A 19,787-nucleotide genomic window follows, 5' to 3' on the forward strand; every position below is an offset into this window, starting at 1 on the left:
TGATTTATTTCCTAAATAGTATGGAGACCATATGTCTTAAAGAAGCTTGATGTTAGGAAGCAGTGGGAAATAAATTTGAATAGATAGCATTAGGACTAGATTGTGGAGAACCTTAAAAATAGACTTAGTTTGGATTCCATTTTAAAGATCTCCTGTAGAGTTTTGAGTATGAAAATACTTTAGAAAGATTAGATAGTAAGATATAGGATGCCTTGAAGTAGAAGAAATTATTTAAGAACTTTTCATTTTCCAATATTTCCCTCCATTTCTTCTGCATTTGCTGATAAGATTCTAGATGAAAGTTGTGGCAGTGAGATTGGAAAAGGGAGGAACAAATACAATGATTTTCATAGCTTAATGACTGGCTGGATTTAGAGATGAGTCAAAGATGATAGAGATGTTGAATATGGGTGATTGAAAGATTTAAAGAATAGTGATACCAAAGAAGAAAAACTGCTTTTAGAGGGAAGAAGTTAGTTTGGGTATATTAAATGATATAGAATAATTGGATCATGGGATTTATTCTTTGAATTGCACAAGATGTATTCAAGATGGCATGTTATTCAACTAAAAATGTTCAAAAGTTTTTCCTGACAGCTCCCAAAATTTTGGAACTTTTTTGAAATTCTCCAACATGCTTTCCTTCCCTAAGAAACTCATCATTGGGAAATTTCATTATTTTACAAGATGGAACCTTCTTGGTACACATAACTCATCAGTATCTTCCATCCCTCTCACTGGACCCTTTATATGGTGAATAAGGCCAAAGAGGGAACTTAGAACAATTTTTGTCCACATAACCATCATATATGCTGCTTTGGGACTTCTTTGGAATTCTCCATCATGCTTTGAGGGCAAGAATTATATTTATTTTTATTTGTATTGCATCCTTAGCACTTAACACAATGCATAGCACATAGTAGAGTTTTGTAAATGTTTATTGTTTGCCTGACTGAAAAAAACAATTTTTATTGGCTACAGTAGATGAAAAGTTAAGGCTACAAGTATAGATTTGGAAATTATCCACATAAAAATAATAGCTGAAGCTATGAAAATGTATCAGTTTTTTTGGGGGGTGGTGGTGGTATTATTTTGTTGGATTTTTAAAATAAATTATGTTTTTTTTTTCATCTAGTAGTATTTTATTTCTTCCAATTACATGTAATTTTCAATATTCATTTTTTGTAAGATTTAGAGTTCCAAATTTTTCTTTGTCCCTCACTTCTTTATCCCCAAGACTATATTTCCATCTTAGTCATATTGTGAAAAAAATCAGAGAAAGAAAAAACCAAAATAAGAAAGTAAAGTAGTATACTTCAATCTGCTTTCAGTCTCCATAGTTCTTTTTCTGGATATGGATCACATATTCCATCCCAAGAAAACTGGAATTGTCTTCTATCACTGTATTGTTGAGAAGAGCTGATTAGTTGATAATCACACAATATTGCTGTTGCTGTGTACAATGTTCTGGTTCTGCTCACTCCATTCAGCATCAGTTCATGCAAGTGTCTCTCCAGGTTTTTCTGTCTATTTATCCTTTCTCTTCCTTTCTTCCTTCCTTCCTTCCTTCCTTCCTTCCTTCCTTCCTTCCTTCCTTCCTTCCTTCCTTCTTTCCTTCCTTCCTCCCTTTCCTTTCTTTCTTTCTCCCTTTCCTTTTCTTTCTTCCCTTCCTTTCTCTTTCTTTCTTTCCCTCTTTCTCCCTTTCCTTCTTTCTTTCTTTTTCTGTCTCTTTTTCCTTCCTCTTTTCTCTCTCTCTCTTTCTTTTTTCCCTCCTTTCTTCCTTCCTACCTTTCTCCCTTTCCTTCTTTCTTTCTTTCTCCCTTTCCTTTTCTTTCCTCCTTTCTTTCTCTTTCTCTTTTTCTCTTTCTCTCTCCCTCTTTCTTTCTCATTCTTCATGCAAAGATAGCTTTCAATAGTCACTTTGCAAAACTCTGTATTCCAAACTTTTCTTCCTTTCCCCACTTTCCCTTCTCTCCAAGCAAGCAAGCAATCTGATATAAGTTAAACATGTGCAATTCTTCTAAACATATTTTTATTTTCATCATACTGCACAAGAAAAATCAGATCAAAAGGGAAAAAAACATGAAAAAGAAAAAACTAAGCAAGCAAACAAACAACAACAAAAGCTAAAAATACTATTCTTTGGCCACATTTCTTATAGAACATTATCCTATTATATTCATTCACACAACTTATTGAGCCATTCCCAATTGATAGGCATTCCCTGAATTTGAAATTCCCTGAAATCACTAAGCATTGCTACAAACATTTTTATACATGTGGATCCTTTTCTGTTTTTTAATGATCTCTTTGGGATACAGACACAGTAGTGGTGCTGCTGGATCAAATATGAACAGTTTTATGGACCTTTGGGAAGAGTTACAAATTGCACTCTAGAATGGTTAGATCAGTTCACAACTCCACCAACAATGTATTAGTGTCCCAGTTTTCCCACTTTACTTCTAACATTTATTGTTAAGTTTTCCTGTCACCTTCACCAATTTGAGAGTTGTGAGGTAGAACATGAGTTATTTCAATTTGCATTTCTCTAATCAACAATGATTCAGAGAAGAAAATGTATCATTTATCCTTCTTTGAGTTGTTTGTCCTCCGTTCTCTAAAGAGGACCATGACATCAGGAAGTGATGCCACAACATGCAAATGAATTGGAAAGTCATCAGCCTTACTTTCTCCACCAAAAACATCTGAGTTCAGTAGCAAGATTAGATTAGGATGACTGGAGATGGCAGGGGATGCAGTGGGAAACCTTTGCCTTTTTTAAAGCAAAGATCTTTAACAGGTCTCAGTTGGACTGAGGCAAAGCCTAATCAGAGATTAAGCCAAAGTAAAAAATGAGACAGAGGGTGACCTTTTTTATCTAATATTAAAAAACAACAACAACAACTCTCTGGGAAGGGAATACTCTCAAGGTATCTGGCCAAAACAGAAAAACTGCTATTTACATTCAATCTAAGGCACTCAGGGTCTATACAATGATCAAGTGGGGCTTTACTTGGGACCTATTATTGATCAATTAATGAGAGTGAGAGTGATTTGGGTTTAAGGCATGGTCTCAAGAAAGAAATCTGGACAGTAAATGCCAAAAATATCTTGCTAGGTTTCAACGATCAAAATTTACATTCCTTTGGGTAGAGAACTCACAGGTAAAAGACCCTACATGAGAGAATGAAGGGAAGAAAGAAGAAAAAGGTACAAAAGAAGGAAGGAAGGAAAATGTGGACTACTACATAATAGAGAGCAAAAAGTATAAGCAGACAGGTCATGTGAAAGGGGATGGGCCAGTATCTTATACACACATGTTCACAAACCCATATACACACACAGCAAGTTATATACAGGATAAATAGATAAGAGCAGAGGTACTGGAATTAAGAAGAGATGCGGAAGGCTTTCTGTTCATCCTAACCTATAAGATTGTTATGTTTCATTTATTTTTATACTTTCCACCCATTACATCTTTTAAAAATTATTATTTGTATTAAATGCCACTGTGAAACTAGAAATAATATATTTTAATACACTCAACTAAACAAAAAGTGGTCAGAACATGAACTAGTATACAAAGTTGCTAAGATATATATAATATATGACACTAATACAGTTTGCAAAAAGAAAGATGAGGGAAGAAAACATGTTATTCACAATTGTTATTTAATGTGTTTAATCACCCCAACTAGATTCTAAACTCCCCAATGGCCTCTGTCTTCTGCTTCCCTTATCTTACTGATTGTGTTGAAGTAAAAAGAAGACTGGGAGTCAGGTGATCTGAATTCTAATCTTGGCCCTGTTACTAATTGTGTGATCTTGGGCAAACCATTTCACCTATTAATCACAGATTTACAGATCACAGAAGATTAACTCCAGAGGGTCCTTAAATTTTTTCTAATCAAGTCTTTCATTTTATGGATAAGTCTGCATTTATTAATAGATAGGTAAGCATTTATTAATTACCTACTAGGCCAGGCACTAAGGTAAGTATTGTGAACACCAAGAAAAGCAAAAGAAAGTCCTTGTTTTCAAGGAGCTCACAGTCTAATGCAGGGGACAACATCTAGACCACTATGTCCAAAAGAGATATATTCAGGATAAATTGAAGATAGGGAAATTAGAGAAAAAAATAACAAAATTCATTAATAGGGAAAAAATGTGAAGGAAGATAGTCTAGCTATAATAGATCTCAAATTGTATAATAAATGAGTGATTATCAAAACAATCATATATTGGCTAAGAAATAGAGTGGTGGATCAGGGTAATATAGATTAGGTATACAACATGTTATACCTGACCATAGTAATCTATTATGTAATAAACTCAAAGATCCAAGCTTTTGGAATAAAAAAACTCATTATTTGACAACTGCTGTGAAAACTGAGAAACAATATAGCAGAAACTAGGTTTAGATCAACATCTCATACCATATAATAAGATAAAGTCAAAATGGGTACGATTTACACATAAAGGGTGATACCTTAAACAAATTAGAAGTGCATAGAATAGTTTATCTGTCAGATCTGTGGATAAGGGAAGAACTTAGGACCAAACAAGATATAAAGAGCATTATGGAATGTAAAATGGATATTTTTGATTATATAAAATTAAAAAGTTTTTGCACAAATAGAATCAATGCAACGAAAATTAGAAGGCAAGAAGAAAACTGGGGAAAAATATTTGCAACAAATATCTAATAAAGACCTCATTTTTCAAATAGAGAATTGAGTCAAATTACAAGAATACAAGTCTTTCCCCAATTGCTGAGTGGTCAAAGCATATGAACAGCCAGTTTTCAGACAAAGAAATCAATAGTCATATGAAAAAATTGCTTTAAATCACTATTGATTTTTTTGGGTGGTATTGATGTTACATAAAATGAATAATATGGAAATGTTTTACATGATTGTTCACATATAATCTTTTATTTATCATCTTAGGGAGAGAGGAAAAGAGGGAAGGAAGGAGGAATAGAATTTGTATCTCAAAATTTTAAAAAAAAGCATCCAAAATAGTTTTAATATGTAATTGTAGAAAATACAATATTTTTTAAAAAACAGATAGGTCAACTAGATGACACAATGGAGAGAGTGTCTGGAATCAAGAAGACTTTAATTCAGATATAACCCCAGACATTTATTTAACTCTATTTGCCTCAGTTCATATTCTGTAAAATTAGCTACAGAAGAAAATGGCAAATCACTCCAGTATCACTGCTAAGGAAACCCCAAATGGGGTCATGAAGAATCAGACATCACTGAAAACAATTAAACAACAAAATTGAAGATAATTTCAATGAAAAGGCACTGAAATTAAAGGAGATTAGGAAAGGATTTTTGCCAAGTATGGATCTTTAGTTGATACTTAAAGTCAGGGAATCCAGGACATATAGATAAGGAGAACGTTGAATGCAATAATCAGTAGAGGCCACCTTGACTTCACTGACCTCTTGGTTGAAATAGGTTTGTGATTGGGGGGGGGGGGGGGGGGGAAGGGGAAAACTTGCTGCATCTGGATCCTATTTTTCTGATCAGATACTTAACCCTTCAACCGGCCCCTCCTGAGGAAGCTTCTGGATTGAAATATATTTAAGCCCTACCCCTTTTGCTCTTTTAAGCATTGTGGTGTCCTGAATTGCAATTCCCTTGCCTCAGTTGATGAGTCCTATTGTTACTTTTTTTGGTAGTCCTCTTTCAGATGAACAAGGGACAGTGTTACAGGCATAAAGAACAACCAATGAAAACATTGATATTTGGAGTATCATGTATAAGGAACAGCAAGAAGGCCAGAGTCCTGAATACCAGAGAAGAACAAGGTAAAAGAAAACTAGAAAGGTAGGAAGGGGTTGGGTTGTGAAGGACTTTAAAAATCAAACTAAGAATTCTGTATTTGATTCTGGAGATAACAGGGAATAACTAGAATTGGGATAGAGGGCACAGGGGTAGGTTGATATGGTCAGACATACTTATTGACAGTAGGGAAGCAGCCAATAGACGGAGGAAGGATTCCTTCTCATCTTAATTTCTATCTGGGTGCCATGCTGGATCTCTCATCACCATGGCTAATATTTGTAGAGAATGTATATCTCCATTTTATGCCTTGCTTGATGTTTGTCATCAGTGGGTCACTGAACAGGAGTTTTTCTGTTACCTATTCCAACGAATCCTGGAATGATCTTCACTCATGAATGGGAAATACCATGATATAAAAGAATTTGTTAGCGTGTATCTTGTTCTATTGAATCAATTTTTAGGTATCTCAGTCCCTCAATATCCTCATAACTGAATTAACTCTAATAGGGATATTCTTTGTAAATACTTAGCTCAATCTGACTATTTCCCCTCTTTTCATTTTCTCTAGTGCCATTTCTATCTCCTATATAAGCATCTTAGACCAGGGCTTCTTAAAACTTTTTCCACTCGACTCCTTTTTGCCTGAGATTTTTATTGCCCCTTCCCCTCACCACCTATAGTAATATAAAACAGGCATACAAATCAATCATAAAGCAATTTATTTTAAAACAATTCTTTGCTATACATATAATTTTACATTTATTAAAGTATGAAGCAAATTTGCATCCTCTAATGCAATGCATGTGCTTCTTTATTTTTACATAAAGAACTAAAGCTTGGGAGAATAATACCTTTTACTGTTGCCAAACTTTTTGTGACCCCCTCCCCCCAGCTAATTCAGTTATGTGACCCACAGTTTAAGAAATTTTGCCTTAGAAGACTTTAATTTTAGGGTCTATGCATGGTAGTTCTACCGACCTTGATGGAGGAAAAACTTGTTAGGATTTTTGTAAGTCTTTTCCATTTTTCCTTTTTTGTTTGTAGTCCTCTTTCCAGTTTTTATCCTTGAATTATCCATAGAATTACTTTAGCCATCCTGGTGCATATTGCATCATATTTCTTTAAACCGGTTTTATGAGATGATACTGCTTATTATCTCTTTATATCATTTTACAAATATGTCTATACTTTTAATATAGTGTTGCAGCTATTTCCCTCTCTTTAGCAAGATTTAAGTTTCTTCTAACCTCTTGATTTCATTGTTGGGACAATTTACTTCAGTTAAATTTCTGGACAAAATGCTAATTATAGTCATTTTCAATATCAGTTTTTTGTTTACTTTTCAGTAACTTGTTTAAATAATTAGTCATTGAAATCCTTTTCTCATTATTTTTCTACTTTACTTTAACTCTGAGTTGATACTTTAACTCTGATTCATTCTGACCCACAGCTGATTCAGGCCCACAGTCGATTCAGATATACAATTCCCCGTATCAATAACAAATCTTTTCCTTTCAGTTACAATAAAATCTATTTCATTGTTTATAGGATTTAATATCTTCAACTTAATTTTTAAAAAGTTCATGATAAAGGAATGATGTTTCTTTGTAATCTTTAAGTCTTTGGCCTTTTCATTTTTCTTGAACCAAACTTTCCTATACTAAACTTTTCCCAACTTTGCCCTGCAGACACCAAATATTGAACTACTTGTTAATTTAATTAAGTTCTCATAAAGTTCTTTGTAGAATCTGTTTACCAATTTTTTTTTCCTCAGAAAATGACAATGCAGAAACTGCATTAACTGGTATTCTTTTAAAAGTACCAGTATTAAGGGTAATATGTGATGACCTATAAAATATTTTTTAGTTTTCTGGGTATATGGTAAAACTCATTCTACTACTTTTTTTTTTGTTTGTTTTTGTTTTGTTTTTGCTTCTTCAAGTAATTGAAGAATTTTATAGAGGGATTGTCCAAATGATCTTTTAATTCTTATCCATGAAAATGTTAAGACAGTGAAGCTTTAATTCTATACTGGTCAAGGATATGAATGGGCACAGCTTTATAGACCAAAGCAAGCTGGAAAGAACAAGTACAGGCTTTGTACTAGCATTGACTCAGCTAAATTTTAAGAGGGAGGCATCGGTCTGCGATGATGAAAAGCATCTTGAATGGACATATATATCCATTGCTTTATGGAATAAAGGCATTTAACCAAACTTTTTTTTTTTTAAAGTAATTTACATCATTCATTATCAAGCATCTATTACCTATTAATGATAAGCACTGTGGTTTGTGGGATGTAAAGACATAAAACAATTTCTATTAGTTCATTGACAAACTGAAATAGGTCCAAAAATTAGAAAGGGACAGTGAAGGAATTGAATATTGAGATAACTTGAAACCATGTCATCTGAAGATTAGTCAAAAGAATTGCTTAATATGTAAATAACTGTCCAAAAGATTGTTAATAGAAGAGGAATCAAAGAATTATAATGCTTGGTTACAGGAATAGAACTTGAAGTAATGGGTAAAAGTTGCAAAGAGGCAATTTTGGGCTCAGTACAAGGAAAGACTTCCAATCAGAGTTTTTCAAAAATGGAATGGGCTTCTTTAATTTATAACTTCTCTATTGTTGGGGAGTGGGAGGCACTGATATATAGGATTTTGGAAGAGGGAATTTCTGCTTCCTTATGGACTGGACCAGATAATTCTGAGTTCAATTTTAATTCTCAAATTCTATATGTTCCCATCAAATAAATTATCTAGATGACTTAATTGAATGCTTTTGATGAGGGGAAAAGCAGAGTTTGGTAGCCAGTTCATGTTTATATATATATATATATATATATATATATATATATATATATAATATATATCTCTAATATTTTTGTAATGATTTCCTGATTCTTTCAAATCTCATTTTCCAGGTGCCCTTTTGAGTTTGACTTCAATATCTTCTCCAATGCCTAAGATTTCCCTGCCTCCCCGTTGGTTCCCAGAATTCTTTTCTGGGTATAGACAGTAATATTAGCATATATTTAAATAGTGCTTTCCTGTTTCCCCATATACAATCTCATCTTCTCCATGTTATCTCCCTTTATAGACTCTAAGCTCCTTAAGAATAGATTTTTTTTTTTTTTTTGGTCATTGGATCCCCATGCTTTGCTCAGTTGCCTTTCATACAGTAAGTACTTAATAAAATTCTTGATCAAAATCAGTTGTGAAGTGTCCTAAAAAACATCATTTCTATTTTGCAGGTATGTATAGGTATTAAATGGCTTATCCAAGTTCACACAACTGACAAATTGTAGAGTTAGGACTCAAAACTCCTGACTCTGTTGGAGCTTTTTCTACTATACTAACTTCCTTTCCTTTCACAGAGCTAGGTTCAAATATTATGTTTTGTCAGTAGGGTCCTATTGCATAACACTTCATTCTGAAACAGGTTCATCTTACATGAAACAAATTCATATTAAGTGTTTGTATGTTGGAAATTGTTTATAAAATCTTTTGTAATGCCTATACTCATGAGGGATAGGTTAACAACTTGATTACCTTTTATCTTTGATCTTGGAATATCTCACTACAAAGTATTTATATGAGACATGCAAAACATGCTTTCAGTAGTACTGAAGCCAAACATGAAGCAATGTAACTCATTAAGTATTAAATGTCTCAAAGTATACTACTTCATGATAAAATCTATGCAGTCAAACTTTGTAGCACGAAAGACACAATTTGTAAGCAGATTTAACTTTGTTTTCATAATTTACTAAATAAAAACTACCTGCATAGATGTCTTAATTTAAAAATTAAATGTGCTTAGTTTGACTAGAAGTAAAAAAGAAATAACTGCTGAGAAGCAGTTAGGATAGATTTATTTAAGGAATCGCAAGTTTTCAATAAACACTTTATATTTCATTTAGTTATATTTAAATATTTAATATATTTATATTTAATAGTTAAGGACAGGGCTAGAAAAAATTCAATATGTATAACTTCATAAAAAAGGACTCATTGGATTCCTATGCCCCAAGTGTAAGATTCAAGTTTAAAACTTTCCTATTTTCTTATATTTTTCATCATTTACAATGGTAGCTCTTGGAAAGCAAAGATGGCAATAAATAAAGGATAAAAGGTAAAAATAAAAAAGGTGTTAAAGGATGATGGTATTCCTAAGAGAGGGTTTTGGAGTGATCCCCGGTCTGCCCCAGAGATCAAGCAACTCTGAATTCATTAAGCGCTAGATTAGTGCTAAGTACTGGAGCGATCAAACGAAAAGTCCCCTGGCCCTAAGGAGCTTCCACTCTAAAGTGTACATGCTATACACGCACATGCTAGAACAATGGGGTGATGACGAAGAAACGGGACACCGGCATGAATCCAGGCACAACCGCAGCAGAGAGGAATCCAGAAGCCCAAGTTTCACCATCGCTTCCTTCCCCTCCCCCCGCCCCCCAGAATTAACTACCTCCTGGAAATGCCTCTGTCCCCCACCTCTAACACGAGGGAATCTGGGGAAGCGGGCAGAGAGCGGAGGAAGTGCTAGGAAAAGGGGAAGCGGACGTAAGGGAAGGCTGAGACAAGAGCCCAAGGCACAGCGGAGACCCCGGCGTGGGCCGGACACCCCGGCGTGGGCCGGACACCCCGGCGTGGGCCGGACACCCCGGCGTGGGCCGGACACCCCGGCGTGGGCCGGACACCCCGGCGTGGGCCGGACACCCCGGCGTGGGCCGGACACGTGCTCCCGCCTTCGGGGAAGGATACGTCCGCGGGGAGGTCGCGGCCCAGCCTGGGCTGTGGGGGCATCCGCAGGCGCCGGGAGCGCCGCAGGTTACACCAGCGGAGGGCAGAGCCCTGGCCCGTCCAGGGAAGGGGCACTCCCGCCGCCCCCTTCGGCGTGCTGGGCGGAGCTGTCCCGCGGGACTGGAGGGTTGCGGCCTTTGCTCCTTTTTCGGAGGCCCACCCAGAGGGCAGCCCTCAGCTCCCACGGCCCCGAGAGCCAGGCTTCAGGAAGCAAGGAAGGAGCGGTGCCTGAGGCGACGGCGGCCGTGGCTGCGACTGGCTTGGGAGCCGCGCGTGAGATAGCCGAGTCCCCGCCGCGATTGGCCGGCCGCGGCGCCCGCTCCCACAATGCAGCGCATGGCGCGTCATTGAAGAGAGACCATGATGGCGGCGGCGCTGGGGCCCCCAGAAGTGATCGCTCAGCTGGAGAACGCGGCCAAAGTTCTGATGGTGAGGGCGCCGCGCTCCTGCCTCCCCGCCCCCCCAGCCCCGGGCCCTCGGGCGGCCCTGCTCGCAGCCCCCTCCCCAGGCCAGCTCCCCACACCGACCCCGCCGGCTCCCTCGGGGGGCCACGGGGGAGGCGGCGGCGGCGTGGCGCAGGACCCGCTCAGTTAGTTGCCCCTTTGCTTTCTCCGGGAGCCCAGACCCCTTCCCCGCGCCACTCCGCCGCACGAGGAGCCAGGGCACTGCCTTGGCCTGGCGCTCGGCTTGCCCCTCGCCCTGCCGCGGTCCCGAGCTTGCAGCCTGCCTTGGCCCGGGAAGGGAGCGCCGGAACGCGGGGTGCAGGCTTGTAGGGATCTGTGACTGTCCGTGGGGACTGGAGAGGAGCCCGTCTGTCCCAGGGAAGAAAGCTCGTGGGCGGAGGAAAGGGAGGTTGCCGATAGTATGGCCTGAGCAGCTCACGTTTTCCATCTAGGTCGAGGTCCCCAAGCACCTTCCCCGAGGTGCAGCCCAGTCTGGGGCAGCACGTGGGAGGGGGAGAGGGAGAAAAAAAAACCCTTTGGGGCCAAGGTCACCGGGCCCAAAACTTACTCTTGCACCCAGCCCCAGTGAGTAAGTAACGTGTGGTGTGGCGGGATGGACTCCCCGTCCAGCCTCTGGCCTCATGCCCCCAACTTATCCCAGGATAGTCGGTTGCCTAGAAAGCTCGGTAGGGCCGAGTTAAGGACATCGGGCGGAGGAGGAAGGGAAAGATGGCCAGGTGATTGCTACAACAATTTACATATCTTAGCTTAACAAAGTGTGTTCGGAGTTCTTGGTTCATTGTTGTTTTTGTTACTTTTGACTTCCGGATTGGACAGTAAAGTTTTTGGAAGTTGAGGACCCGGCTCAGGGTGAGGTGTGCTTTTTGGCACCAGCTTTAGCCAGAACCAGTGTAGCATTTCTTTTTTTTTTTCTTGAGAGAATTTCGGTTCTTGTATGAAATAAATGTCTTGAGTTTCATCTACTCAACTCTTCGATCAAATTTCACAAGACAGTATTTTACAGGATCATTTGAGTCATGCGTGGATGATGCTTTTGGGGAGGAAGAGATGACCGACATACTATTTACAACGATGGCTGTTACTTCCCACTTTAACAAATATTTTTAAAAGGGTATATAAGTGCATCTTTTTTATACCTTTTGATGAGGAGAATAGCATCTTTTTTGAGGCCGTTTGCTTTTGTTCTCCTGTTCAGAACAATGCAAATGCAGACATCAATAGCTAGGGGCCAACTTGTTGGTATTCTGGTCCCCCTTTTATTTTTACAAAAGCAGCATTTTTGATATTTTATTATTCCTTCCACTATTGAACAGTAATACTTTTTTTTTTTTAATCATACAAATATATGTGTCTCAGCAAAACAGTTCCAACACTGGCTATATCCAAATATGCCTGGCTCTGGATTTTAAGTCTATCATCTTTCGCAGAAGGTTGGGTGGTTGTGATTCATATCCAGCACTGTGGACTCATAGTTGATTATCGCATTAATCAGCGTTCTAAAAGCTTTCAAAATGACATTTCTCTTTAATGATGTTATTATTATGTAAATTGTTCTAGTAATGTTCACTTTACTCCATATCCAGTCATCTTATAGTCCTTTTTACTTTCTTCCAAAATTGTGTGTTCATATGACAATTTGTTTATAAATTCCCTAATAGGTAGGTACCCTTTTAAGTTTCCAGTTTTGGGCAATTATGAAAACTTTTGCTATGACTCTGGCCATTGGGTTCTTTTCACTTCTTTGATCTCTTTAGAGTGTAGGCCTAGTAGTGGAATAGTTTGGTCAAAGGGTATGCATAGGTTAGTAGTTTTTTCTTCATAGTTTCAAATTGCTTATCTTTATAATGTTATTTAAATCGTCTTCTCAGTTCTATTCAGATCACTTTGCATCATTTCATAGAGGTCTGCCCAGCTTCCTTTGAAATAACTGTCTAATTTTGTCATTTTTTTTATCACCTAATTTATTTCATGTGTATTTACCTCAAATTGTTGAGCCATTCCCCAGTAGGAAAACAGCTCATTAGTCTCCAATTTTTGGCTACCTTGAAAAGAGCCACTGTAAATTATTTTCTAGGATATTGGAACCAATTTACTCCTTTATCAATAATACTTTAGTGGTCCTGCTTTTCTTTATTTTCCTCCTTTATCCTTTTTGGTCAGTCTGATGAGTGTCAGTTTGATGAATCTTAGTTACTTGAATATACCATTTTTCTAATTATTATTGACTGGTAGCATTTTTTCTTATGGTTATTGTTGGTTTGAATTTTTTCCTTTTAAACCTACTTGTTCATATCTTTAGACCATTTATTGGGAAATCATTCTTAGTTTTTAAATTTTGAATCAATTCTTTAAAATTTTAGATAAGACCTTTTTGAGAAACTTTATATGAAAGATTTCCCTCATGATTCTTTCTTTTTTCATTTTAATTGTTATATTTTTGTGCAAAATTTTCAATTTTATATAACCAAAACTACTTATTTTCTGTGGTTCTTCTCCATCACCTGTTTGGTAATGAACTCTTCCTCTATTTATAGATTTGATAAAACTAATTTTCCCACCAGGTTGATGATTACATTAGTCCTGAAGAAATTGTTGTTTAAAAATGGCTCTTCATGAGTCAGGAATACCTGATTTCAAATTTAGCTTTAGACACTTATTAACTGTAACTCTGGTCAAGTCACTTAACCTCTATCCCCTATTTGTAAAATAGTGATAACAACAAGTACTTCCTAGGGGGTTATGAGGATAAAATGAGATTTTTCTAAAAAGTTGAGGACAGTGTCTGACACACATTAAGTGCTATATAAATATTGACTATTATTATTAATGTGGGACATTCAGTTTGAGGTCTCAGAAACAGAAATGGGAGGTTGGCAGTCAGCAAAGAGGTTGGGACAGAAAAGTTAGATTTGAAAATCATCAGCATATGGATTATAATTAAATCCCTGGAAATTGATGAGAGCACTGAATAAAATAATATAGAGAAAGAAAAGATAGCCCAGAACAGAAGGCCACCCACATTTAGAGGTTATGATCTGGAGGAGGACCTAGCAAAGGAAACAAAGAAGGAGTGGTCAGATAGGTATGAGAATAACCGGAGGAAAGTGATGTCCTAGAAACCTAGAGGGTAGAGAATATCAAAGAAGAGGGAGATCTTCATTATCAAAGGCTGCAAAAAGGTCAAGGAGAATGAAGATAAGAGAAAAGGCTATTGGATTTGATAGCTAAGAGGCGTCATTAGTAACTTTAAAGAGCAGTTTTAATAGAATGATGAGGTGAGAAACTAGATTCTAAGAGATTGAGTAAAAGTGAGAGGAGAGAAAATGAAGGCACTTACTATAGACAAGTCTTTTTATAATAATAGCTTCTTATTTTTCAAAATAGTGTAAAGAGTTTTAAATACTTACCCTTGCAAAACCTTGTTCCAAATTTTTCTTCATTCCCACCTCCTCTAGACAGCAAATAATCTAATATAGGTTAAATATGTGCATTTTTTTCTAAACATTTCCCCATTTATCATATTGCACAAGAAAAATCAAATCCAAAGGGAAAAAATGAGGGGAAAAAAACAAGCAAGCAAGCAACAACAACAAAATGAAAATACTATGTTGTGATCCACATTAATTCCCCATAGTCCCCTTTCTGGATGTGGCTCTCCATCACAAGTACATTGGAGTTACTCTGAATCACCTCATTGTTGAAAAGAGCCAAGTCCATCATTAGATGATCACCACATAATCTTGGTTCTACTCAGTTCATGTTAAGTTTCTCCAGAAATCTGATTTCAGATTTCTCTGAAATCATTCTGCTGATAGTTTATTTATTTATTTTGCTGATAGTTTCTTACAGAACAATAATATTCCATAACATTCATATACCATAACTTATTCAGCCATTCCCCATTTGATGGGCATCCTCTCTTGTTCCCAGTTTTTTTGGAAGGGCTGCCACAAACATGTTTGCACATGTAGGTAGGTCCCTTTCCCTTTTTTGTGCTCTCTTTGGAATATAAGCCCAGTAGAGACACTGCTGGATCAAAAATAGTCCTTTGGGCATAGTTCCAAATTGCTTTCCAGAATGGTTGGATCAGTTTACAACTCCACCAATATTGTATTAGTTGTAGACAGTCTTTTTGAGGAATTTAACTACAAATAACAGAAAACATTATTTAGGATGAAGGATCAAGTGACGCTTTTTTTCTGAATGGAGAAACATGGGTATATTTGTAGATAGTAGGAAATGAGCCAGTACTGAGTCAGGGAGCGATTGAAAGTAAGTGAAAAAGTGCTTTAAGGCTAAGTATTGATCCACACAATGAATAACAGATAAAATGTTACCTCTGGCATTTTTTTCTTAGTTCTGAAGTAACATTAAATATAATTTTTGAGACAAATTTTTAGGGAAATATTTTCTAATTATTGATTTAAGGTTTTAATTCATTAGTGGAAAGAAATGCAAAGTATGTCTTGAATTGTCCTCAAGGTTTCAGTTCTAGAACATCAAGGTTTTCGATGTGTTATTACTATTTGTAGCTATAATTAGCTATTTAGATAGTCCAGATCACTCATAATATTCACTAATTTATAGTAAATCATTAATTTATCATGGAGAAGTATCAGTGTAGGGGCAAATAAACCAGTTGTAGAGCCAAAAGACTGGGTTTGGAGGCTTTCTGAAGATAGGCAGATCAATTTATTTTTCTGAGACTCAGTTTTTTTCGTCTACAGAATTCAAATAATGATACTTGGATTATTTAATTTAGTTCTGCAAACTTTTGTATATCAAATACCTATTAATGTTGAATTTATCCTCTCAGTCACTTAGGCTCACACTCTACATGTCATCCTGAATTTCTCTTATCCCCTTATATCCAATTCCTGTCCAGTTCCTGTCCCATCTTCCTAACATATCTTATAGATCCTTACTTCTCTCCTGATAGTATGATAGTACCACCACACTGTATGCCTAAACTATTACCATAATCTTTTGGTTAGTTTCCTCTGTTCAAATTTTCCTCATTCCATTCACCATCACCAATTGTATTGCCCTGGTTTTGTCACTGAATTCTGACTTTGGAGGAAAGAGTGAGGTTAAAGCCTCATTTAAATTCAGCTCACTTGCAAGTCAAGACATCCTCCTCCTGATGTACTGAACGACAGTAATGATACTTGGATTATGTATTTGTAGGATTGTTGTAATTGTTGTAAAGTGCTGTATAAATGTAGCTATAATTTTTATTCACCTGTAAATCTAAGTACTCAAACTGTGATATCATTGATAAAGGAAACTCCTGTGTACTAGTGCAGGCTGGAAGTCTCTTTAATTTTTAGTTTTAGAAAATTCCCTAAAACACTGAAAAATTAAAAGACTGCTATTCTGTGTCAGAGGGTGAGACTTGAACTCAGGTTTTCCCAGCTAGCTTTCTTTCCTCTTTGACCTCACTATGACTATTATAGACTTGTAAAAAACAAAATTTAAATACTTCAGTTTTGCCAGTCATTTGCCATAATGTAACTTCATATTATTAAAACCAGTTCTCATTACGGTCAGGTTTTTTTTTGGGGGGGGGGAGGGGAGGAAATAAGGATAACATGTAGAGCTTACCATGTGCTACTCACCATACCAGGTCCTAGACAATTATTATTTCATTTGATCCTCACAATACTATTGTCCTCATTTTACAGATGAAGAATTGACTTGCCCAGGGTCACACTACTAATAAATATATGAAACTGGATTTTAATTCTCCAGGCTCCAGTTCCAGTGCTCTGTCCATTGTGTCACCTAGCTGCTGTTGTGATGAGTATATTATATTCTTCATACTTGTTGGAAATGAGAATTACATTATAAGGAAGAGATGGAAATATCCATATACACATAGTCATCCTTGATCTTTATATAAAATCTTTCTCATTAAATTATATCATTTTGTGTGTTTTGAAGTGTATATGTATTTTGAGGAAGGAATGAAATAGACCTAGGAAGTTTATTGTAATTGTACCTTGTTATTCAACCAAAATAAGTTTGATGGCATTCATGCCACTTTTCCCCTTCACCAAAATCAATATAATATTGATTTCCCACCTGATCTGACTTAACGCTCTGTTTTGCACTTTTTTCTTTTTAATTTTTAAAAGCTAATTTTTACTAACTTGTTTTCACATCAGAAAGTTGATACAAAGATTTTTTTCCTCCATTTGATCATTTTTTTGCCCTCGATGTGTTAATGTAGTCTTGGCAGAAGTTTTTTGGTTTAAAGTTATCTAACATTTTTGCTGCAATTGCTTCTATCTCTTATTTAGTTAAGAATATACATTTCTTTCCTAGAGCTGTGAGAAGTATATGATCTGTTTCTTTTTAATTTTTTTTTTTTGTAATAGTACGTTTCTTAATATTAAGGGTCACATTCATTTAGAATGTATTGTGTGTGGTGTAAGGCATTGGTTTAAGCCTAATTTCTTCAATACTGCTTTTCCCATTAGTTTTTATCAAATATAAAGTTTTTCCCTAGGTAACTTTCGTTTTCCAAGTTAAACTTTTTATGTCTAGGCTGTCCATCCATTTAGAGCTTTACTTGTAAGAGATGTTGGATCTAAGTCTTTTCTCTGCTAACCTGCTTTCCAGTGTTCCCAACAGTTATTATTGAAATTGATTTTTTTCCTATGTGGTTTTTATTCTTGTGTTTCTTTTTCTTTTTTTAATAACATTTTATTTTCCCAAATACATGCAAAGACAGTTTTCAAAATTCACCTTTGCAAAACCTTTTGTTCCAAATTTTTCTCCCTCTTTTCCTCCTTAGCCCTCCCCAAGAAAGCAAGTGGTCCTATCTAGGTTAAATATGTGCAATTCTTCTTCTTTTTTTTTTTTTTTTATTAGCTTTTTATTTTTCAAAATACATGCAGAGATAATTTTCAGTGTTTGTCCTTGCAAAACATTGTATTCCAAATTTTTCATCCCTTCTCTAGACAAGCAAGTAATCCAGTATAGAGTAATCATGTGCAATTCTTCTAAATATATTTTCGCATTTATCATTCTGCACAAGAAAAATCATTTTAAAAGGGGAAAAAATGAGAGAGAAAAAAGCAAGCCAACAACAACAAAAGGGAAAACACTATGTTATAATCCATATTCAGTCTCCATAGTCCTCTTCCTAGGTGTAGATGGCTCTCTCCATCACAAGTCTATTAGAACTGACCTGAATCACCTCATTGTTAAAAAGAACCAAGTCTATCACAGTTGTTCATTACATCTTGTTGCTATATACAATGTTCTCTTGCTTCAGCTCACTTCATATAGTGTTAGTTCATGTAAATCTTTTAGGTTTTTCTGAAATCATCCTGTTGGTCATTTCTAATAGAATAATAATATTCCATCACATTCATATACCATAACCTATTCAGCCATTTCCCAACTGATGAGGATTCGCTCAATTTCCAGTTCGTTGGTACTAGAAAAAAGGCTGCTATAAACATTTTTGCACACGTGGGTTCTTTTACCCCTTTTATTATCTCTTTGAGATATAGACCCAGTAGAGACATTGCTGGATATGCACAGTTTGATAACCCATTGGGCACAGTTCTAAATTTGTTCTCAAGAATGGTTGGATCATTTCATAACTCCATCAACAATGCAGTAGTGTTCCAGTTTTTCCACATCCCCTCCAACGTTCATCATTATCTTTTCCTGTTACTTTAGCCAATCTGAGAGATGTGAAGTGGCACCTCAGAGTTGTCTTAATTTGCATTTCTCTAATCAGTATTGATTTTGAGCATTTTTTTTTCATTTGAGTAGAAATGGTGTTAATCTCTTCATCTGAAAATTCTCTTCATATCCTTTTTTTTTTTTTTATTAATTGGGGAATAGCTTGTATTTTTATAAATTTGAGTCAGTTCTCTATATATTTTAGAAATGAAACCTTTATCAGAAACACTGGATATAAAAATTGTTTCCCACTTTTGTTTCCCTTGGTATTGGTTTTGTTTGTGTTAAAACTTTTGTTTATTTTAAAACTTTTTAATTTAATGTAATCAGAATTATCCATTTTGCATTTTATTATGTTCTCTAGTTCTTTGGCCATAAATTCCTTCTTTCTCCACAGATCTGAGGGGTAGATTTTTTTCTCCTAATTTGCTTATAGTATCATCCTTTATGTCTAAATCATGAACTCATTTTGACCTTATCTCAGTATAGGATGTTAGATGTTGGTCAATGCGTGGTTTCTGCCATACAGTTTTCCAGTTTTCTCAGCAATTTTTTTTTTTAAGTAGCAAGTTTTTACCCCAGAAGCTGGAGTCTTTGAGTTTATCACACACTAAATTACTATAATTCATTAATTCTCTTGATATTCTTGATATTTTGTTCTTCCAGATGAATTTTATTATTTTTTTCTAATTCTATAAAGTAATTTTTCAGTTATTTGATTAACATGACACTGAATAAATAGATTAATTTAGGTAGAATTGTCGTTTTTATTATAATAGTTCAGCCTACTCATGAACACTTGACATTCTTCCAGTTGTTTGTGTGAAAAGTGTTTTGTAATTGTGTTCCTGGCGTTATCTTGGCAGGTAGACTCCCAAAGATTTTATATTATCTACAGTTATTTTATTTTATTTTTTGCTTTTTAATAGCATTTTATTTTACCAAAGATAGTTTTCAACATCCACCTGTGTAAAACCTTGTTTCCAACTTTTTCTTCCTCCTCCTTTCTCCCCCC

At 36.1% G+C, this 19,787-nt stretch overlaps 1 protein-coding gene across 3 annotated transcripts in view; it reads left to right on the top strand.

Annotated features, from left to right (window-relative positions):
- The first annotated feature begins 5,751 nt into the window (after window positions 1–5,751).
- XPO4 (exportin 4) overlaps window positions 5,752–19,787 on the top strand; it is a 125,603-nt gene continuing 111,567 nt past the window's right edge. Inside the window, exon 1 of one of the 3 annotated variants that reach the window (XM_031960810.1) lies at window positions 5,752–5,843. Coding sequence is in view for 2 of the 3 variants with exons in the window: in XM_031960807.1 (XP_031816667.1) it covers window positions 10,968–11,036 (69 nt within the window). In the remaining variant the exon portion in view is untranslated. Of the gene's footprint in view, window positions 5,844–10,896; window positions 11,037–19,787 lie in introns of those variants that run through there. The other 2 variants (XM_031960807.1, XM_031960809.1) reach the window with 2 other exon arrangements.

This window comes from Sarcophilus harrisii, chromosome 3 (assembly GCF_902635505.1).
Source record: "Sarcophilus harrisii chromosome 3, mSarHar1.11, whole genome shotgun sequence".
Taxonomy (NCBI): Eukaryota; Metazoa; Chordata; class Mammalia; order Dasyuromorphia; family Dasyuridae; genus Sarcophilus; species Sarcophilus harrisii.